At 35.2% G+C, this 22,747-nt stretch overlaps 1 protein-coding gene across 1 annotated transcript; it reads left to right on the top strand.

Moving 5' to 3' along the window:
- Positions 1-7,924: 7,924 nt before the first annotated feature.
- On the top strand, positions 7,925-21,637 carry LOC133868861 (G-type lectin S-receptor-like serine/threonine-protein kinase RKS1). Its single transcript, XM_062305873.1, has 13 exons — positions 7,925-9,238; positions 9,484-9,612; positions 9,960-10,150; positions 10,267-10,477; positions 10,615-10,852; positions 11,056-11,206; positions 11,286-11,580; positions 17,942-19,243; positions 19,491-19,619; positions 19,996-20,186; positions 20,303-20,513; positions 20,657-20,894; positions 21,092-21,637. Exons 1-13 carry the CDS (start codon positions 7,963-7,965, stop codon positions 21,291-21,293), a joined length of 4,764 nt encoding a protein of 1,587 aa, XP_062161857.1. The 5' UTR covers positions 7,925-7,962; the 3' UTR covers positions 21,294-21,637.
- The last annotated feature ends 1,110 nt before the right edge of the window (positions 21,638-22,747 follow it).

Here is a 22,747-nt window from a genome sequence, read left to right as displayed (position 1 = left end):
GGAAATGGATTGAGCAAAACTGGAAAGAGAGGCAGGGGATGGGTTATGGGTAGCGTGAATTTCAGTGGGGATGGGAGGATTTGTTTTTGTGGAGATGGGAGTGTTGGTGGGTGAGGAGGTAACTGGCGTGGTTGGGTTTGTGGAAAAGGCCATTTATGCAACTAGGGTGTTTGGAAAAAGATGTCAAAGAAGAAAGAGCTGAAAACCGAAAGCTTCAAGAAAGAAGGGGGAATTTTTAAAAAAAAAAAAAAAAAAAAAAAAACCAAAATCATATGTATTCAAATTACAATAAATTAGTAACATTGCAATAATATATATATATATATATATATATATATATATATATATATATATATATATATATATATATATATATATATATATTAGGAAAAACCCTGCTGTTTGCCCAATACTCCAACCTAATTTAAATCACACAATATCACAAGGAAATGAACAAAATGCACAGGGATATATATATAGAAGAAAAAAATTTAAATACAGAAAATGAGGGACAAAATACTCACAATAGATTTCGGGGTTTATGGATTTAGGGTTGCTAGCCTATATATATACCTGCATATTTGGAGGAACAAAGAAGAAAAAAAGTTAGGAAATTAAATATCTACATGTATATATGTAGAAATCGATAGAGAGAGAGAGAGAGTAAAATGATCAGCTCAACCAAGTTGACCATTACCGGAGCAAATCCACGCACGGCTGGAGTGGGCTACCGGAGAGTAGTCCCAGTAGAGAGAGAGAGAGAGAGAGAGAGAGAGATCCGGTGTATATACGTGAGAGAGAGGGAGAGAGAGAGAGAGATAGCCGGTGAGAGAGAGAGATGATCAGTGGTGGACGGTCACCACGCCGGAGACAAGGTCGAGAGGCGGTGGAATGGGCTGTCTCCGGTTGTGCTTGACGGAGAGAGAGAGAGAGAGAGAGAGAGAGAGTGAAATGGGTAGCTTCCTCTCTGGAAGCTACCCATTTATAATATATATATATTATATTAATTAATTAATTTAATTAATTTTAAATAATTTAAATTTAAATTATTTTATTGTATGGCCAGGTGGCACGCAGGAGAACTCCCGCGCAGTGGACCTGGCCAAACAATTGGACACGTGTACTAAGTACACGTGTCCAATCAGGGACGTGGTATTATGCCACGTCCCCAATTGGCGACGTGTATTTAAAATACACGTAGCCAATTGTAGCAGTTTTATTAAATAAAAAAATTGTATTATAATTATATATATATATATATATATATATATATATATATATATATATATATATATATAATTTAGTCACGTAAACACAAATACAAACCCATGCAACCCTAAGTACATGTACTGTACATATTGCTAAACCCTAAGCCCTAAAACTAAACCGTAAACTATAAATTAAAACTAGGGTTAAATACCTTTAAGGTCCCTGAGTTTTGACAACTTTATTTTTTAGTCCCTGAGTTTCAATTCGCATCACAGATGATACATCAATTTTGGGAAATGACCAAATTAGTACCCCGGTTAAATTCTCTGTCCAAAAATTAACGGTCTGCCACGTGTCAACCTCAGAAGTTGACACGTGGCACTATATAAAAAAATAAAAAATAAAAAATCTTTAAAAATTAATTAAAAAATTTAAAAAAAAAATTGAAAAAACTAAAAAAAAAAAAAGGAGGTGGCTGAGCCACCCCCATTTTGGCCAGGGAGGTGGCCGGCCTGTCTGGGGTGGCCGAACCACCCCCATGTGGTGGTTCGGCCACCCCCTGGACAGAAAAAAAAATAAATAAAAAAATTGGGTTTAGGGTTTTGCCCTTGGGGGTGACCGAACCACCCCCGTGGCCCTTGGGGGTGGTTCGGCCACCCCAAGGGCAAAATGGGAAAAATAAACCCTAAAAAAAAATTTCCCGTTTTCCCCTTAGGGTGGCCGAACCACCCCCGTGGCCCTTGGGGGTGGTTCGGCCACCCCCAGACCGGCCGATCTGGGGGTGGCCGAACCACCCCTGTACCCCTTGGGGGTGGTTGAACCAACCCCAAGGGCAAAACCCTAAACCCAATTTTTTTTTTTTTTTTTTTCTGTCCAGGGGGTGGCCGAACCACCACATGGGGGTGGTTCGGCCCCCCCAGACCGGCCGGACACCTCCCTGGCCAAAATGGGGGTGGCCGGCCACCCCCATGGTGGCCAAGGGGGTGGCTCAGCCACCCCCTTTTTTTTTTTAGTTTTTTCAATTTTTTTAAAAAAATTTTAATTAATTTTTAAAGATTTTTTATTTTTTATTTTTTATTTTTTTATATAGTGCCACGTATCAACTTCTGAGGTTGACACGTGGCGGACCGTTAATTTTTGGATGGAGAAGTTAACCGAGGTACTAATTTGGTCATTTCCCAAAATTGATGCATCATCTGTGATGCGAATTGAAACTCAGAGATTAAAAAATAAAGTTGTCAAAACTCAGGGACCTTAAAGGTATTTAACCCTTAAAACTAAACCCTAACCCTAAAATTAAACCCTAACACTAAGTATATATACTATACTAAACCCTAAATTAAAACTAAACTCTAACCATAAAATTATACCCTAAAACCCCTAACCGTAAATGTATATACTATATATAGCCATAAACCATAACCCTAAGTGTCTGTACTATATATAACTATAAACCCTCACCATTCAGTGTATATACTATATATATCTATAAACCCTAACCCTAAGTGTATATACTATATATAGCTATATAACTATAAACCCTCACCATTCAGTGTATATACTATATATATATCTATAAACCCTAACCCTAAGTGTATATACTATATATATCGATAAACCCTAACCCTAAGTATATATACTACATATAGCTATAAACCCTAACCCTAAGTGTATATACTATATATATCGATAAACTCTACCCCTAAGTATATATACTATATATAGCTATAAACCATAACCCTAAGTGTATATACTATATATAGTTATAAACCCTAACCCTAAGTGTATATACTATATATATCGATAAACCCTAACCCTAATTATATATACTATATATAGCTATAAACCCTAATCCTAAGTGTATATACTATATATAGTTATAAACCCTAACCCTAAGTGTATATACTATATATATCGATAAACCCTAACCCTAAGTATATATACTATATATAGCTATAAACCATAACCCTAAGTGTATATATTATATATATCGTTAAACCCTAACTCTAAGTATATATACTATATATAGCTATAAACTTTAACCCTAAGTGTATATACTATATATATCGATAAACCATAACCCTAAGTATATATACTATATATAGCTATAAACCCTAACCCTAAGTGTATATACTATATATAGCTATAAACCCTAACCCTAAGTGTATATACTATATATAGCTATAAACTCTAACCCTAAGTGTATATACTATATATAATCATAAATCCTAACCTTAAGTGTATGTATTATATATAGCCCTAAACCCTAATCCTAAGTGTATGTACTATATAAGGGACTAAACCATAAGTATACTATTTATATATAGCACGGAACCCTAAAAATAATTGCATTTACTATATATAGCCATAAACCCCAAGGTTAGGGTATATGCAAGTCATTATAAATGTATATAGTTTCTAAACCGTTTATATGCATGCATGCATATATATATATATATATATATATATATATATATATATATAGTATTAATTATAGGTTTTTTAACTTTCTTATGTTGCATTTTTTTTTTTGTTCCTAAACGTAGATGGTGTACAAAACCAAACCTTAATTTGGTGTTATATATATATACTATAAATTACTGTGCATATATATATATATAGCACCAAATTAGGTTTAATTATGCATATAGTACAATATGTAAATTAGGTTAGGGTTTACATACTTATAAGTACATTATATATATATATAAGGAACTCAACATGTAAACGTCAAGTATAGTATTTACATATAGCATATAGCATATAGCATATAGCATATATCATATAGCCTTAAAACTTAACCTTATGTGTATATACTATAGCACAAATTTAAGATTATGATATATAGTTAAGAAAATAAGATTTTTTTTTTAAAAAAAAAAAAAAAAAAAAAAAAAAAACACAAAGTGATACAATGATTTATATGCATTATGTACATAATCCTAACTACAATTTTTTTTTTTTTAATATATATTTGGAAAAAAATAACAGTTGGCCACGTGGATTTATTACACATGGCCAAATATGACCGCGTGTAAAAATACACGTGTCCATTCGGACAAGTGTAATAATACACGCGGCCACATGGCCGCGTGTAATAAATCCACATGGCCATATGGCCGCGTGTAGTAAATATAAGTGGCCAATTGTACACGTGTAACAAATACACGCGGCCAATTGGACGCGTGTACTAATACACGCGTCCAATTGGCCGCGTATATTGAAACACGTGTCTAATCAGGCACGTGTATTAATACACGTGTCCAATCAGACACGTGTATTTTATACACATGTACAATTGGCCGAGTGTATTTATTACACGCAGTTATGTGGCCGCGTGTAAAAAATACATGCGGCCACTTGTTCTGCTTATACTACCAGCCACGTTGTCATCGAGACATGTGGCTAGTTGCCCGCGTCTCTATAGTAATCGGTACTGTAGACACGCAGCTAATTGCGTCTTTTTTTGTAGTGACTGCTTGGTCGACCACCCATTGGGGTGGTAGGCTAGGCAACATATGGATCCAGGGGTAGTGCGATCACCCTCGGAGCATTTGTGGGTGGCAAAGGCCACCCCCGCTCATTTTGTGGGTGGCCGACCACCACTAGTTTTCAAAAAAAAAAAATTTCTTTATTATTATTATTATTTGAGTTTTTTTTAAAAAAAAAAATAATGTGGGTTTTTTTTTAAATTTTTTTTGATTAGATTCCAATTAAAGTATATGAGTTGTGACCAAACTAGAGAGCATGAATAATTATTCAATTCCACTCTTTTTTATTCTCGATAATAACTATTCAATTTCCTAATAGAATACTCATTCCGTAAACCAAACGAGGATAATGTTAAATACACTTATTTTTAAATCATTCCATAGTGGGTGATGGGAGGGTGAAATAGTATTTGCAATTCATAAATTTTTGTGCCATTAATTGTTGTCCTTCATCCATTATTATTAAGGGATTGTTCATTTAATTTTCGTATTTTAAAGTGTGTCATTAAGGAAAGTAGACTTTATAATCTAATCCTAGAAGGTTAAGTGTCAAGACACTACAAAAAAATGGCTTTTTGAGCCATTTTAATTTGTTGGAGCCGTTTTAACAAGGACGGCTCTAATTAGAGCCAAGATCGAGATCACTCAATCGTACCACGTTAAATATTTTTACATGATTCTATAATATTGTAAGATCTTTCTTTGCTCTAATTTTATTTTATTGTTTTTCTATTTTACCGTTAATTTTTTGGATTAATATTATACAGTATCAACAAAAAAAATTGCACCAACAAAATTAATTTCACAACGTTTAACACTGGGTAAACAGCTAGCTGGAGGCCAGGAGCTTCTTTAGACGTAGTAACAATAAAAATAATTCAGAGTACGTTCTCATTAATACCATCATATGTAATCAAATAGTTTTATCCCTTGTGCAAATGAGGATACAAGGGGTAGTAGCTCCACCAAAATTATAAAAATTCCTTCAAAACTATAGGTTTTTATTATTATTATTTTTAATGAAATAAACCCTTTAAACTTTTGTTTTTAATTATCCTTAAAAATATTATGTTTTTGTTTTGCCACCCTACTGATATTCTGCTTGACTATCACTCGAGGGTTGCTCGAGCCAAACTGTGATAAATTTTTCAGTCAATATTGATGGCCGCTCAAGCGAAGTGTTGAGAGAGAAACAGAGCGTTCACTCAAGTGAATTTGTGATAACGTGAGTTTTGTAATTTTCTTTTCCGGTTTAAGTCCTTAAGTTCTATTGGAGCACATTAAGGACGGCATGGCAGCCTGATTAATGTTATTTTTCAATTTTATTAATAATAAATGCATTTGAAAGAGTTTTTCTTTGTATGAAGTCCTCAAATTGCCTTTGAGTTGTCCTTATCATTTATAGGTGATAAGGACAAAACTCCTACTTCTAATGTTGTACGTCACCTTTATGTTTGTCTTATGTCATTTTAAAGTTTATATAACTTTTAAATTTACCATTAAATTTATAATAAATCAATATTTTGAGTGAAAAAAAGAAAAAGAAAAAGGTGAGAGTTAGAATTAGTATCGTGTGTTTGTGTGGAAACACTCGGTACACATCATCTACAAAGCAATTAATATCCACCTGTAAATTGTTATTCTATATATATATAAATATATAAATTGTGTCAACTGCAAGAAAGAGTAAAAAAGTTGATAAAGGTAAGGTGCTCCTGCCTCATAATTAATGGACCCTAGAGTCTACACATGCATGTGAGAGGTGAGAGGGGGTCTTGCATGTGCCCCTTTTTCTTTACTAAATGCAAGTTCCTTTCGTACCTGCAAGTCTTTTTAACAAAATCTCAAGTCTCAATACAGTGTTCAAAGAGAGGCAAAGAGGAGAGAGGAGAGAGGAGAGATAAATATTTTTTAATTTAAAAATTAAAATAAGAAATAAGAAATCTATAGAGTATCTCATGCATGTGGCTTTTTTAATTTTTTTTTTTAAAAAAAAATTTCTCCACATTTAAGAAAATGAAGAGATTTTGAAAAAGCTGTTGAAAGTGTTCTAACTACATACTTCCTAGATTTCAATGCTTGATTATTGAAAATAAAGAAGAGTATTAATTTTCAGCATTAGATGTAGCTTTTATTTGGTTATATATGAAGATCTAAATTGATTTGAATTGGCAAATCAATAAATGGCTTTTGATGATATTTCCAAATGACAGAATTTTCTCTATTTTGAAAATGCATGTGATAATCACATGCATTCTTAAATGCAGCAATGCCCTTTTTCAATCGTCATGTAACTTCCATTGAGGCGATATGTAACACCCCCAGTCCCATATTGGGAAGAGATGAATAGTTCACAGAGTGAGATTGCCTAGTTACTAGGTGAAACTGGGCTTTATAATGGATTCTAAGAAAGCTTCAAATTGATTAGTCATTTTGGGATGATAGCGCAGATTTGGCTAGCGCTTTTCCTTGGGTAGTTACACGATATGATTTGGAAGATTCATCCAATGAATCCACCCCAAAGAGACTGGCATTGACTGAAACCAACAAATCACCCTCCGAAGAGGACAGACGTTTAAGGTCAATGTCAAAGTACGTGCAAATTTTGCAATAGAAAATTGATTTTTCCAGCACTTTTTTTTGCTTTTTTTGTTTTCCACTATATATATATATATTCTCCATGGTACCGATTATTTGGACACATTTGCTCCAAGCCAGTAAGCTGAAAACTATGGCCAACTTCTTGCATGCCCATGTGTGTTGATCAACGTTGATAATTTTGATCATCGGTCTTATTAAAAACACGTTATATCAGTCAGTAGGAAATGAATATAAAATAATAAACAAATGATACTATTAAAAAAAAAAATCAAATTATGCCTTTTAATTAGTTTACAAATTATGTCTTTGCCATGGTTTCTAACTTAGGAAAACCATAATCAAGTTCTAAATCAATCAATAAATTTGATAGACTCAATATGAATTCCATAAATCAATAATAAATTTGAAAATTAAATGTAACGACTATAATGTGGTGTTAAATTTAGAAAGTTGAATGTGTTTCTACTATTTCCTCCCTCTTGCACCTTACTAATTAAAAACCTCACCTACCTCCCAGATTTTTGTCCTCCTAATTAAGATCTCGACCCCAGTGTCCCCCTATTCAAGTTGAGTTTGATCATTGATTCCTTCTCAACCCCAACACCGACACAAAGCAATCTCATTAGCAAACCAACCTATAATCTTCATCCGAAAAACCACCATGAATCCTGCCAAAGAGCTATTGAATACATCGTTGCTTCTCTCCCTACTTGTTTTTCGATTTTCCTTTTCCCTTGACACCATTTCGCCGAACGAGACCGTTAAAGACGGTGACATCCTAGTTTCGAAAGGAGAAACTTTCGCCCTTGGGTTTTTCAGCCCGGGAAACTCTGGCCGCCACTACGTCGGAATATGGTACAACAAAGTTCCTGAACAAACCGTTGTGTGGGTAGCAAACAGAGACAACCCTCTCAATGATACCTCCAGAGTCCTCTCCATCAACAGCCATGGAAACCTCGTCCTCAACAGCAAAAACCAAAGCACTCCTATCTGGTCTACAAACGCTTCAGTCTCATCCACGAACAATTCTATGGCGGCTCAGCTCTTAGATTCTGGAAATCTTGTTTTGGTTCTACGAGACAGCCAAAGGGTTACATGGCAAAGCTTCGACTATCCCACGAATACTCTATTTGGGTTCATGAAACTTGGGCTGGACGCCGGGTTCAACTGGCACCTAACATCTTGGAAGTCCGAAGATGACCCGGCAACCGGCAACTGCTCATTAGAGATTGACCCAACTGGGTACCCACAATTGTTCTTAAACAAGGGTGGATCTCCATTGTGGCGGGGCGGACCTTGGACCGGCCAAAGATGGAGCGGTATACCTGAAATGACTCAGCATTTTATTTTCAAAGATAGTTTTGTGAATAATCAAGATGAGGTCACGTTTGTGTCTGCTGAAACTGATAGTAGAATTTTCACTAGGCTGGTGATGAACGAACCAGGAGTCGCTGCTCGGTCCACGTGGCACGAGAGTAGATGGGTCGTGTTTTGGTATGTTCCGAAAGAGTTGTGTGATAGGTATGGAGAGTGCGGTCCAAATGGTTACTGCGACCCATACAATAATCCCACCAAGTTCCAGTGCACATGCTTACCCGGGTTTGAACCCAATTCGACCAGTGAATGGTACTTGAGAGACGGGTCGGGCGGGTGCGTGAGGAGTCAAGGAGTATCCGCGTGCCACAGTGGAGAAGGGTTTGTGAAGCTGCCACGTGTGAAAGTGCCGGATACTTCTATAGCACGTGTGAACATGAGTTTGAGTTTGAAGGAATGTGAGCAGGAGTGCTTGAGGAACTGTTCTTGTACGGCTTACACCAGTGCAAATGAGACAAGGGGTGGGATTGGGTGCTTGTCATGGCATGGGGTCTTGGTGGACATCAGAACGTTTGCCAATGGGGGACAAGATTTGTTTGTACGTGTAGATGCTGCTACATTAGGTATCCTTCACATTTATAGCTTTTTCTTTTGTCACTGATTGTTGAATTGAAAAATGTTATCTGAATTTAAATCGATAGAAAAGAATAAATGTTATCTGATTGTTGGCTCAAGTTCCAATGAACTTAAGACGTTTGTTTTGATACCATGTTAAATCACATAACATCTTAAAAACTTAAACTAATACAAAATGATGAATTTAATCATTTAATTAATATAAGTTTCTTACATTTATTTTTTATTTTAGCTCAATATTCAAAGAAAAATGGCCTTATTCGGAACAAGAGGATGCTGGCAGTTCTTGTGGTTTCTGTTGCTATAACGTTGCTTCTTTTAGTCTCCATTGTGTATTGGCTGGTAATGAGGAAGAAAACAGGTAAGTAAACTTGTTTTACACTCTTTAATTTATTTGAAGCAGTTTTTATTTCTTGTTTCTATTCACCTATTTCTTTGATTCTAAGGCTGGTAATAATCAGATATTAAAAAAGAATTAGTTTGGTAACTGAGGAGGCAAGAAAAAAGTCTGAATTAATTTTTACATTCATAATTATTCAATTACCAAATGAGCTATAAACCTACCAATGATAACAAATGAAAATTATAAGCTTGAATTCTACTTGTATTTCCTCAGTTTCGTTAGGGAGCTTTTTGCGTAGGTATTCATCATTGCAAAAACTTATATTAGCACCCTGAAATAATATTTGTAACTGTGTTTGACGACAGAAAGCAGGGAAGGCAAAAATCTGTTTAGTGTTACCTCAACTTCAACATACCTTCATGAAAGCAGGGAGTTTAATGAGAGTACAAGAAATTTAGATTTGCCATTCTTTGATCTAAATATCATAGTTGCAGCCACAAATAATTTCTCTGTTGCTAACAAGCTTGGAGAAGGTGGTTTTGGCCCAGTTTATAAGGTAGTCTCCTTGAAAATGTCGCAAAATTTGAGTAACTTCAATTCATATGTGTGTGTTAATGCACTAGATTTGTTTCTATGCATTATGACTAAATGAAATTTGTACTTAAATTTCAGGGTCTCTTAGATAATCAGAAGGAAATTGCAGTAAAAAGACTATCAAGGTATTCCGGACAAGGAGTAGAAGAATTCAAAAATGAAGTTAGAATAATTGCTAAACTCCAACATAGGAACCTTGTGAAGATTCTAGGTTATTGCGTTCAAGGAGAAGAAAAGATGTTAATCTATGAGTACTTGCCAAACAAAAGCCTCAACTTTTTCATATTTGGTATGTCTACTTTTCACATAAACTTCTTGCAATATCACCCGAAAATGGTCCTCCAACTACAAACATATGAATTAAGTCCTAGTATGTAATAAAAATACAGAAGCATATATATTCAAAGTTATCATCTCTTCATTCAGACGAAACAAAAAGGTCCTTGTTACATTGGAGAAAACGCTTCGAGATTATTTGTGGGGTTGCTCGAGGGCTCTTATATCTTCATCAAGACTCAAGATTAAGAATTGTCCACAGAGACTTAAAGGCCAGCAATATTCTACTTGACAATGCAATGAACCCAAAAATTGCAGATTTCGGTATGGCTAGAATCGTTGGACAGGACCAAAATGAAGCAAATACAAATCGCATCGTTGGAACATTGTAAGTGCATTACAAAATAAAGATATATTACAGTCTCCATCCTATTGAGTACCTTCCATTATTATGTCTTAAAAGTACAAATCAAAGTGGTTTTTAAGCAAACCTGTGTAATTCTATTTCCTATTGTGTTCCTGGAAAGTTTATACGCCACATTAATGCACAAACATAAAGCTATCTTTGATCATTTTATTTTGCTACTGCAGTGGATATATGTCACCAGAGTATGCAATGCAAAGGCTATTTTCAGTGAAGTCTGATGTATATAGCTTTGGGGTTTTGATGCTAGAGCTCATTACTGGCAAAAAGAACAGTGCTTATTATCATGATGGTCCCTCCTCAAACTTGATTGGGCATGTAAGAACATGGGCAAAGGGCTTATCAAATTAGCCTGCTATTTTTTTTTAAGCGAATATGATGAATATGTTTTTTGTAGGTATGGGACTTATGGAGAGAAGATAAAGCCATGGAAATAGTTGATTCATCACTAGGTGAGGAATATGCTAATGAAGTTTCGAGATGTATTCAAATTGGTCTTTTATGCGTGCAAGAACATGCAATAGATAGACCGACCATGTCAGCAGTTGTTTTTATGTTGGGTAATGACACACATCTTTCTTATCCAAAACAACCTACATTTATTCTGAAGGGCACTTATAACAGTAAAGATAGATCAATTAGTGAAGGTACTTGTTCTGTAAATGAAGTATCAATTACCATGATTAATGCTCGCTAACCACATGTTGTTAGGTTTTGTGCACCAATATGTTATTACAGCTTGAGCTTAATTTCCTGTAAATCAATTGTACACTTATATATATATATATATATATAACCATTACTAAGAGAATATAATTAAGTATAAACTACTACTCATGTATTTTTAGAGTTCGTGATTCTTATCCGTGAAAATCACTGCTATTACATGGTTCGATCTATGACCTACATCCACAAAATTGATATAAGTAAGAATGGAAAAAAAAAAAATTGATTGATTTGATTACCGTACCATCCAACCTAATTAATTACAATCAACAAAGTAACGTATAATATTAATATAATATATTTCCTTTCAATATAGGAAATATATTCCCTAATATGGAGCTTGTCTTCATTCTCCTCCCAATTCCTTTCTTTCTCTTTTCTCCTTCCTTCCCTAGTTTTCTAATCTTTTTTCTTTCTTTCTTTTTCTTTCTTTTTTTTCATTGGTATTTTTCTGCAACAAAGTCTATAGAAAAATCGTGAGTAATTTCAAGGTTATGCTCCTCGATCACCACGCCTGCACGTTTCAGCAGATGGCATGGGAATGGTCCTTTTAATGCCAATTAGTCCAAATTGAATTGCGCGCGTCATGACTTTTAGCTAATTCAGCAACTTAATTTTACATCAAAATCTCCTTGAATTGAAACCAAATTTACGATTCAACTCTCGATCGCACTTTGGTTACTAATTGGATTGCTTTCTATTTGGTGTTTGGAAGCATTCTCGAAAGCTCCCATTTTCTTTTTGCTTTAAAGATTAAGGCATCGTTTGGTTCGCATAATAGGCCACTGGAATGGAATGGTTATGCCATAGGAATAACAATTCTTTAGTTTGGTAGAGGTATATTCCATGGAATAGCTATTCCCTTACTAAGAGGAATACATATTCCTCTCAAAAAATGAGAGGAATAGCTATTCTTCGGGGTAAAGACGACATTTAAAAAAAAAAACATATTTTTTATTTTCTTTCAAATATATTTTTTTAAAAGAAAAAGAAAAAGAAAAAGAAAAGTAAATCTAAACCCCAAAGTGGTTGGCCGACCACCCCAATGGGTGGTCGGCCAACCACTGTGGAGGGCCAGGGGTGGTCGCACCACCCCTGGAATGTCTCGAGGGGACCACTGAGGCGTTTCGGGGGTGGTGCGACTACCCCTGAAGCAAGTGAGGGTGGCACAGGCCACCCCCGAAGGCCAATTGGGGGTGGCTATGACCACCTCCGGTTTAACGGTGGGTGGCCGACCACTCACCAGTTTATTTCAATTTTTTTTGTTTTTTTTTTAATTTGATTTTTTTAAAAAAAATAAAAAAATAAAAAACATAATGTAGGGTTTTTTTAGTAATTCTTTTTTGAATTCCAATTAAGATGTGTGAATTATTACCAAACAAAAGAATAGGAATAGTCATTCCATTCCACCACATTTTATTCCCAAGAATAACTATTTCTTTTCCTAATGAAATGGTCATTTCACAAACCAAATGACGTCTAAGAGTAGTAAAGACGCTCGTTTACAATATTTTCTTCTTCTCCTTTTTCCCACTTGAAAAAAAGAAATAGAAAAGAAAAAGAAAAAAGATCCCACAAGAATCAGAGAGCTCTTTTGCGTTCAAATCCACGCCCCTCACAAATTGTCAAATTGAATTAGCATGAAGTCCTCAAATTGCCATTAACTCGCGTCCCCATCACCTATTGTGAGTGAACAGAGTGATGATAGTGGTGGGAGTAGTTGAAATAATGTGGCTGATATTAGATACGTGCCGATCACACTCGGTTTCAGCAACAAATTGACACATCTTCTACAAAGCAGTTAATATCCAATTGTCCATGATAGCAACTCAGTGCCACGAGGTCAAATCAGCTAACACAAGCTACATGATTAAGGAAGCAGAAGAAGGCAGGGGACCATCTGGCATCTTCCAAAGTCGCGCGGTAGAAGAAGTCCACAGCTAACGTTAAAGTACTAATTAAGTTATTACTAAGAAAGTAGAAGAAGGAAGGGGGTAATTTGCATCTTCCAAAGTAGTGCAATGGAATAAGTTCGCAACTAGTGTTAAAGTATTGATTAAATTATTAATTATTTTTTTATAAGTTTTAAACTTTTTGAGATAAGTGTTGAATACTTAACATGATATTAGAGCAAAAAGTTCTGAGTTCGAACTTTGTGTCCGTCAACTTATCTCACATTTAAGTTAAATATTTTGCATATTATGCCTTAATGAATACATTTTGATATTATTATTATTATTATTTATAATCTATTTTTTATTTCAAAGCTAAGCTCATAAAAAATAAAAAAAAATAAAAAAAATAAAAAAAAAAGTCAAAAACTCTTCAATTTTTGTAGGTCTTGGACTTATGGACGGAAGGAAGAGCCTTGGAAATAGTCAATTCATCATTAGGTCAGGAATATCCTGCTCATTAAGTTTTGATATGCATCCAAATAAGGCTCTTATGTGTGCAAGAACAATTAAACCACAGATCAGTCAACCATGCTTGAAATTGTCTTCATGCTTGAAAAATTCGAAATGAAGCAGCTGTTCCATCTCCTAACAAGCCAGCATTTATCAACAGACCCATTAATTCGGTCTGGATTCCTTAGGTTCTAAAGGAGCACCTGCTTCTCTAAATGAGATGACCATTACCATGCCTGAAGGTCGATGAAGTCTACTCTCATCATTTCCGTTCCTTAAACTTCTTGTAGTATGCTCTGAGCAGTTCAATGAGTAATGTTATAAGGAGAATTTATGTTCTTTTTGAGTCCTATCAAAATTAATATATTTTTTAAAATTATTATTATATCAAAATTTAATAAGAATTTATCATATATTTAATAATTGACCTTGCCCATAACTTTATGCGTGCAAGAATACGTGTCGCCGACCGGCCAACGATGTCTATCGGCAGTTATTCACTGACATTGGCGGACATAGGCAGTCGGAAACAGTCAACTATTCAGTCTGGTAAAATGTTCGGGCTCTATTTCACAACTCTCCCCCCCCCCCCCCCCCCCTCCCCCTCTCCCTCTTTTTTTTCATTTATTTTAAAAAATGCATTAACTTCAAAACATTCTTTTTTCTTTTTTCTTTTTTTTTTTTCATTTTTTATATCACATCAATAATTTTTTTATTACTATTTAAATAAAAAAATTTAATAAAATATAATTGTTTTCCACTTTTTTGTATAAATTATATATTGAGTAATGTTTCCCTTATAACCCCCACACAACTCCCACACAACTCTCTCTCGTATTGTGTGAAGCATTGTGTGAGTCCCACCCATATGTATGAAACTCACACAATGTGAAAGGGGTTGTGTGGGGGTTGTATGGGAGAGGTTGTGAGGGAATCACTCTCCTAAATTATTTCTAATTTATATCACATCAATCACTTTTTATTATCACTAAAAAAAAAAAAACTCTCCTCATATTTGAGGGAAGGGGTTGCCGATCAGGGCTAGAATCTATTTCAAACAACCCAATGTGTTTTGAGTAATACTTTTTGCACATCAATTGTACGTTTATATATATATATATATGAACAAATTATTTATTGCTTCATTTGTTTATTTACCGTTTTTCGTTACATGAGTTTTAAAAAGGAAAAATGCCAGTTATACCATTTGATCATTAATATATTTATGAACAAATGATTTTAACCGTTAGTGATAAATGACTTTCAAGACCTTTGGATTCTCTTGAGATTTAGAAAATGGATAGTTGCACCACTGATTTTTGGGGTATGCCATAATTACAAATCACTCTATATGGTTTAAAAAATTTATGAGATGTCCTTGTGATAAACTATAATTACAAATCGATCCATGAAGTCAAATTTCGTTAAAAATTTTGACAGATTCTGTTAAATGCCAAGTTAGCGCCACATCAAACCAATAAGATGGCGACACATGTCCAACTAAATAAAAAAATATAAATTTATTAAAAAAAACAAATAAATAAACTTAAAAAAAAAAAAAAAAAAAAAGCAAAACAAAAAAGAAAGTGGTGGTTGGGTCACCCCCCCACCCCCAGCCAGTGGAGGTGGCCATGCGTCACCCCTAGTGGCCGTCGAGGGTGGCGCATTGCCACCCCAGGCCACCTCTGGGGTGGCCATCGGGCCACTCCCTAAAGGTCCAGGGATGACCTGAAGGCCACCCCCCAGCGGCCATTAGGTTGGCGCGCGGACACCCCCGGCCACCTCTGGGGGTGGTAGCACCCCCAAAGGGGTGGCCCAGCCACCCCTTCTTTCTTTTCTTTTTTTCTTTTTTGTAAAAAATAAGTTTATTTATTTATTTTTTACTAAATTTATATTTTTTTATTCAGATGGACACGTGTTGCCATTTTATTGGTTTAATGTGGCGTTGACGTGGCATTTAACAGAATCTGTCAAAATTTTTAACAGAATTTGACTCAATGGATCAATTTGTAAATATAGTTTACCACAAAGACCTCCCATAAACTTTTTAAACCATAGAGAGTGATTTGTAATTATGGCATACCTCAGGGATCAGTAGTGCAATTATTCCTTTAGAAAATAAAGAATAGAAAAAAAATATCACCTCACGTCACACGTCTATACAGAGTTCACATAATATTTTTTTATTATCACTTCTTTGGCTCCAAAAGCATACGGCGTTCCTCTCAAAAGAAAAAAAAGAAAAAAGAAAAAGAAAAAGCATACAGTGTTAATTAAAAATACTTATTTTCAAACAATTCCATAGTGAGTGACACAGAGGGTGAAATAATGTTGTCCTTCGTCCATTTTGATTAAAAGGTTCTTCATTTAATTTTCATATTTTAAATTATATTATTAACGAAGATCAACGTTATAATCTAATCTTAGAAGGTTCAAAAGATCACCTAATTGCACCGCGTTAAATAGTCCGATAGACACAAAATCAACCTTTAAAAAAACGTTTTTACATGATTTTATAACATTTTTTTAAGATCTTTCTTACCTCTAATTTTATTTTTTTATTTTTTTTTTTGTGTTCTATTTATCTTACTGTTAATTTTTTTGATTAATATTATTTAGTATTAACAAAATATTTTGCACCATCAAAATTAATTTTACAACATTTTACACTCGGTAACAGCAAGCTGAAGGAGGAGCTTCTTCATTAGATGTGGTAACAATAAAAATAATTCACAGTACTCATTAATACCATCCTACGTAATTAAATAGTTGTATCCCTTGTGCAAATTAATGAGGACACAAGGGGCAGTAACTCGACCAAAATTTTAAAAATTCCTTCAAATTATAGGTTTTTTTTTTTTTTTTTAATGGAATAAACCCTTTAAAATTTTGTTTTTAATTACCACTTGAAAAGTTTTTGTTTTAATTAGTTTTGCCACTCTATTGATATTCTGGTTCCACCCTTGTATTTAGATTAGATTGCCCATAGCTTCATGAAAGGTTTGAGAGGAGGAAGAACGTTTCAAGAGGTTTGCTTGACTATTGCTCGAGGGTCGCTCGAGCAAAATAGTGATAATGACAGGAATATAATTATCCGTGCATATTATTGATTTTTGAAAAATGTTTGGGATTTCCTGCGTGAGTGCGAGCAAATTAAATAGAAAGAAAGAGCGCTTTTTTTTTTTTTAAAGAAAAAAAAAAAAAAGATAAAAAGAGAGAGACTTGAGTTTGAGAAATGAGAAATGAGAAAATAGTAATTTAAAATTGTATTATTAGGTGTTCTAGTAAGTTTGATTACTATTCAAGTTCTATTACCGTTTGTACACATTTTTTTTATTCTTAGTAATAGCTTTTTATTTTTCTAATGAAAACTCATTTTACACACAAAAATGGACCGAAAGGGGGCAAACTTGTAAAATAATAATAATAATAATAATACACACAATTCTTTACACATTTCCATACAATTAAATTTCAAATATATCAATAAATTTGTTAGCCTGAATTTCAAAATGAGATGTAAAAACTATAATGTGCTGTTAAATTTAGGAAAATGTGATGCTGACATGACAATACTAAAAGATCATCCTTAAACGTACAGGCTTGTCCAGTTGGTTAGAAAGTTGAATGTCTTTTTAGCTATTTCCTCCCTCTTGCACCTTACTAATTAGGGAAATGATATAAAAGCATTTGTTACACACAATTTACACACCACCCCTCTCGTATGGGTGAGTCCACCTGTGTGACGAGTCTTTTTCTAACACTTCCCTACTAATTAAAAACCTCACCTACCTCCCAGATTTTTGTACTCATAAGATCTCGACTTCAATGTCCCCCTATTCAAGTTGAGTTTGATTCTTGATTTTTCTTAACCCCAACACCGACACAAAGCATTCTCATTAGCCAACCAACCTATAATTAATCTTCATCAGAAAAACCCCCATGAATCCTGCCAAAGAGCTATTGAATACATCGTTGCTTCTCTCCCTACTTGTTTTCCGATTTTGCATTTCCCTTGACACCATTTCGCCGAATGAGACCGTTAAAGACGGTGACATCCTAGTTTCGAAAGGAGAAACTTTCGCCCTTGGGTTTTTCAGCCCTGGAAACTCTAGCCGCCGCTACGTAGGAATATGGTATAACAAAGTTCCTGAAAAAACCGTTGTGTGGGTAGCAAACAGAGACAACCCTCTCAATGATACCTCTGGAGTCCTCTCCATCAACAGCCATGGAAACCTCGTCCTCAACAGCAAAAACCGAAGCACTCCTATCTGGTCTACAAACGCTTCAGTCTCATTCACGAACAATTCTATGGCGGCTCAGCTCTTAGATTCTGGAAATCTTGTTTTGGTTCTACGAGACAGCCAAAGGGTTACATGGCAGAGCTTTGACTATCCGACGAATACTCTGCTCGCGTCCATGAAATTTGGGCTGGACCGGCGAACCGGATTAAACCGGCACCTAACATCTTGGAAGTCTGAAGATGACCCGGCATCCGGCAACTGCTCATTTGAGATTGACCCAACTGGGTACCCACAATTGTTCTTAAACAAGGGTGGATCTCCATTGTGGCGGGGCGGACCTTGGACCGGCCAAAGATGGACCGGTATACCTGAAATGAATATTCAGCATTTTATTATCAACGTTAGTTATGTGGATAATCAAGATGAGGTCACGTATCTGTATACTTTAACCGACCCAAGAATTTTCACTAGACTGGTGATGAACGAACCAGGAGTCGCTTCTCAGTCCACGTGGCACGAGAGTAGATGGGTCATGTTTTGGTATACTCCGAAAGAGTTGTGTGATACGTATGGAGCGTGCGGTCCAAATGGTTACTGCGACCCATACAATCCCACCAAGTTCCAGTGCACATGCTTACCCGGATTTGAACCCAATTCGACCAGTGAATGGTACTTGAGAGACGGGTCGGGCGGATGCGGGAGGAGTCAAGGAGTATCCGCGTGCCACAGTGGAGAAGGGTTTGTGAAGCTGCGACATGTGAAGTTGCCGGATACTTCACATGCACGTGTGGACATGAGTTTGAGTTTGAAGGAATGTGAGCAGGAGTGCTTGAGGAACTGCTCTTGTACGGCTTACACCAGTGCAGATGAGACAAGGGGTGGGATCGGGTGCTTGTCATGGCACGGGGACTTGGTGGACATTAGAACGTTTGCCAATGCGGGACAAGATTTGTTTGTACGTGTGGATGCAGCTGCATTAGGTATTCTTCACATTTATAGCTTTTTCTTTTGTCACTATTTAATGAATTGGAAAATGTTATCTGAATTTAATAATTTAATTACTATTTAACACTTTACGTATGCGTTGGCTCAAGCTCCAATAAACTCAAGACGTCTGTTCTGATACCATGTTAAATCACCTAATATCTTAAAAACTTAAACTAATACGAAATGATGAATTTAATCATTTAATTAATATAAGTTTCTTACATTTATTTTTTATTTTAGCTCAATATTCAAAGAAAAATGGCCTTATTCGGAACAAGAGGGTGCTGGCAGTTCTTGTGGTTTCTGTTGCTGTAACGTTGCTTCTTTTAGTCTCCATTGTGTATTGGCTGGTAATGAGGAAGAAAACAGGTAAGTAAACTTGTTTTACACTCTTTAATTTATTTGAAGCAGCGTTTATTTCTTGTTTCTATTCACCTATTTCTTTGATTCTAAGGCTGGTAATAATCAGATATTAAAAAAGAATTAGTTTGGTAACAATCAGATATTAAAAAAGAATTAGTTTGGTAACTAGGCAAGAAAAAAGTCTGAATTAATTTTTACATTCATAATTATTCAATTGCCAAAAGAACTATAAACCTAACAATGATAACAAATGACAATTATAAGCTTGAATTCTACTTGTATTTTCTTAGTTTCGTTAGGGAGCATTTTGTGTAGGTATTCATCATTGCAAAAACTTATATTAGCACCCTGAAATAATATTTGTAACTGTGTTTGACGACAGAAAGCAGGGAAATCAAAAATCTGTTTAGTATTACCTCAACTTCAACATACCTTCATGAAAGCAGGGAGTTTAATGAGAGTAGAAGAAATTCAGATTTGCCATTCTTTGATCTAAATATCATAGTTGCAGCCACAGATAATTTCTCTGTTGCTAACAAGCTTGGAGAAGGTGGTTTTGGCCCAGTTTATAAGGTAGTCTCCTTAAAAATGTCCCAAAATTTGAGTAACTTCAGTTCATATGTGTGTGTTAATGCACTAGATTTGTTTCTATGCATTATGACTAAATGAAATTTGTACTTAAATTTCAGGGTCTCTTAGATAATCAGAAGGAAATTGCAGTAAAAAGACTATCAAGGTATTCGGGACAAGGAGTAGAAGAATTCAAAAATGAAGTTGGAATAATTGCTAAACTCCAACACAGGAACCTTGTGAGGATTCTAGGTTATTACGTTCAAGGAGAAGAGAAGATGTTAATCTATGAGTACTTGCCAAACAAAAGCCTGGACTTTTTCATTTTTGGTACGTATGTCTACTTTTCACATAAACTTCTTGCAGTATCACCCGAAAATAGTCCTCTAACTACAAACATATGAATTAATTCTTAGTGTGTAGCAAAAATACATAAGCGTATATATATTCTAAGTTGTCATCTCTTCATTCAGACAAAACAAAAAGGTCATTGTTAGATTGGGGAAAACGCTTCGAGATTATTTGTGGGGTTGCTCGAGGGCTTTTATATCTTCATCAAGACTCAAGATTAAGAATTATCCACAGAGACTTAAAGGCCAGCAATATTCTACTTGACAATGCAATGAATCCAAAAATTGCTGATTTCGGTATGGCTAAAATTGTTGGAGGGGACCAAAGTGAAGCAAATACAAATCGCGTCGTTGGAACATAGTAAGTGCATTACAAAATAAAGATAGTTTCCATCCTATTAGGTACCTTCCATTATTAGTCTTAAAAGTACAAATCAAAGTGTGGTTTTTAAGCAAACCTTTGTAATTCTTTTTCCTATTGTATTCTTGGAAAGTTTATATGCCACGTTAATGCACAAACATAAAGCTATCTTTGATCATTTTATTTTGTTACTGCAGTGGATATATGTCACCGGAGTATGCAATGCAAGGGCTATTTTCAGTGAAGTCTGATGTATATAGCTTTGGGGTTTTGATGCTAGAGCTCATTACTGGCAAAAAGAACAGTGCTTATTATCATGATGGTCCATCCTCAAACTTGATTGGACTTGTAAGAACATGGGCAAAGGGTTTATCAAATCAGCCTGCTATTTTTTTTTAAACCTAATATATATGATGAATATGTTGTTTGTAGGTTTGGGACCTATGGAGAGAAGATAAAGCCATGGAAATAGTTGATTCATCACTGGGTGACCAATATGCTAAAGAAGTTTTGAGATGTATTCAAATTGGTCTTTTGTGCGTGCAAGAACATGCAATAGATAGACCGACCATGTCAGCAGTTGTTTTTATGTTGGGTAATGACACACATCTTTCTTATCCAAAACAACCTGCATTTATTCTGAAGAGCACTTACAACAGTAAAGATAGATCAATTAGTGAAGGTGTTTGTTCTGTAAATGAAGTAACAATTACTATGATTAATGCTCGCTAACCACATGTTGTTAGGTTAGTGCACCAATATGCTATTACAGCTTGAGCTTAATTTCCTGTAAATCAATTGTACACTGATACATATATTTCTCTTTTATATATGAATATAATATAAAACCATTACCATGTGAATATAATTAGGTATAAACTACTACTCATGTATTTTTAGAGTTTGTGATTCTTATACGTGAAAATCACATGTTTTAAGGACACATGTCAATTTGAAAGAATTTTTATCAACTTTCTATTATCTTGTATGGTTTAACGCAAATCACTCTTGGCAAGCTTCCAGTTAATTATCTCACTAATTAACAAAGTTCTACAACGCAAAAGATCTTCTGAGGCTTAAGTTTTAGATTGTAAAGCAGATGGCTATGATCAAGTCATTCTTGGCAGGCTATTAATTAAACACTAAACAATCAAGACAGACCCACATATTCTAATAAGGAGCCAGCCATCTGGGTCCCCAATGTCACCAGCTCTCAGGTTGACACTTGGGAAAATCTTGGTTGGATCCAAACTCTAACAAAGGTTTGTTGATGCAAAGAACATTCACACTTACTTCAAGTCGCCCTTTAGGAATGGCCGGGGTTTTACTTGCATCTACATAATAAGAAAAGCGTAGTTAGAAAGCCCTCCTATCTAAAAAATAGAGACACTTTGACGCTCAAATCCGTCAAGCCCTAACTAAGAGGGATGGTAAGTGTCAGAAAAATATCCCGATCTGCCAAATATGGGCCGAGTCCAATACCCACCGACGCAGTTTTCTTTCTTGCAAGTTGAAGGCTCTTGAAGATCAACACGTTTCCGGACGGAACTATTCTAACAGTACGATTAGTAAAAAAAGCTAGATAAATACGTAAGGGAATTCATCTGGGACGTGTAAGCTGCGTGTGTATGGAGATCGATCGTGTACCTCTAGCAGTGTGGTAGCTTTAGTGTGTGTTTGGGCCTTCCGCTAAGTTGGTGCGTACGTCTTTTAAGTCTCCTTGGGCTTTTTAATAAATTGGGCCTTTGAAGGCCCATCGGTATGAAATATAGTCCTAGAGTACGTAGTTCCTCAGTTTTCTAATTAATTAGTGAACTGATCATACTAAGGAACTCGGAATTTGTCTTTCAAGC

The sequence above is a fragment of the Alnus glutinosa genome, chromosome 5 (genome assembly GCF_958979055.1).
Source record: "Alnus glutinosa chromosome 5, dhAlnGlut1.1, whole genome shotgun sequence".
Lineage (NCBI taxonomy): Eukaryota > Viridiplantae > Streptophyta > Magnoliopsida > Fagales > Betulaceae > Alnus > Alnus glutinosa.
The sequence above is the reverse complement of the archived record's forward strand: the minus strand, read 5'-3'. Positions and strand labels throughout refer to the sequence as shown.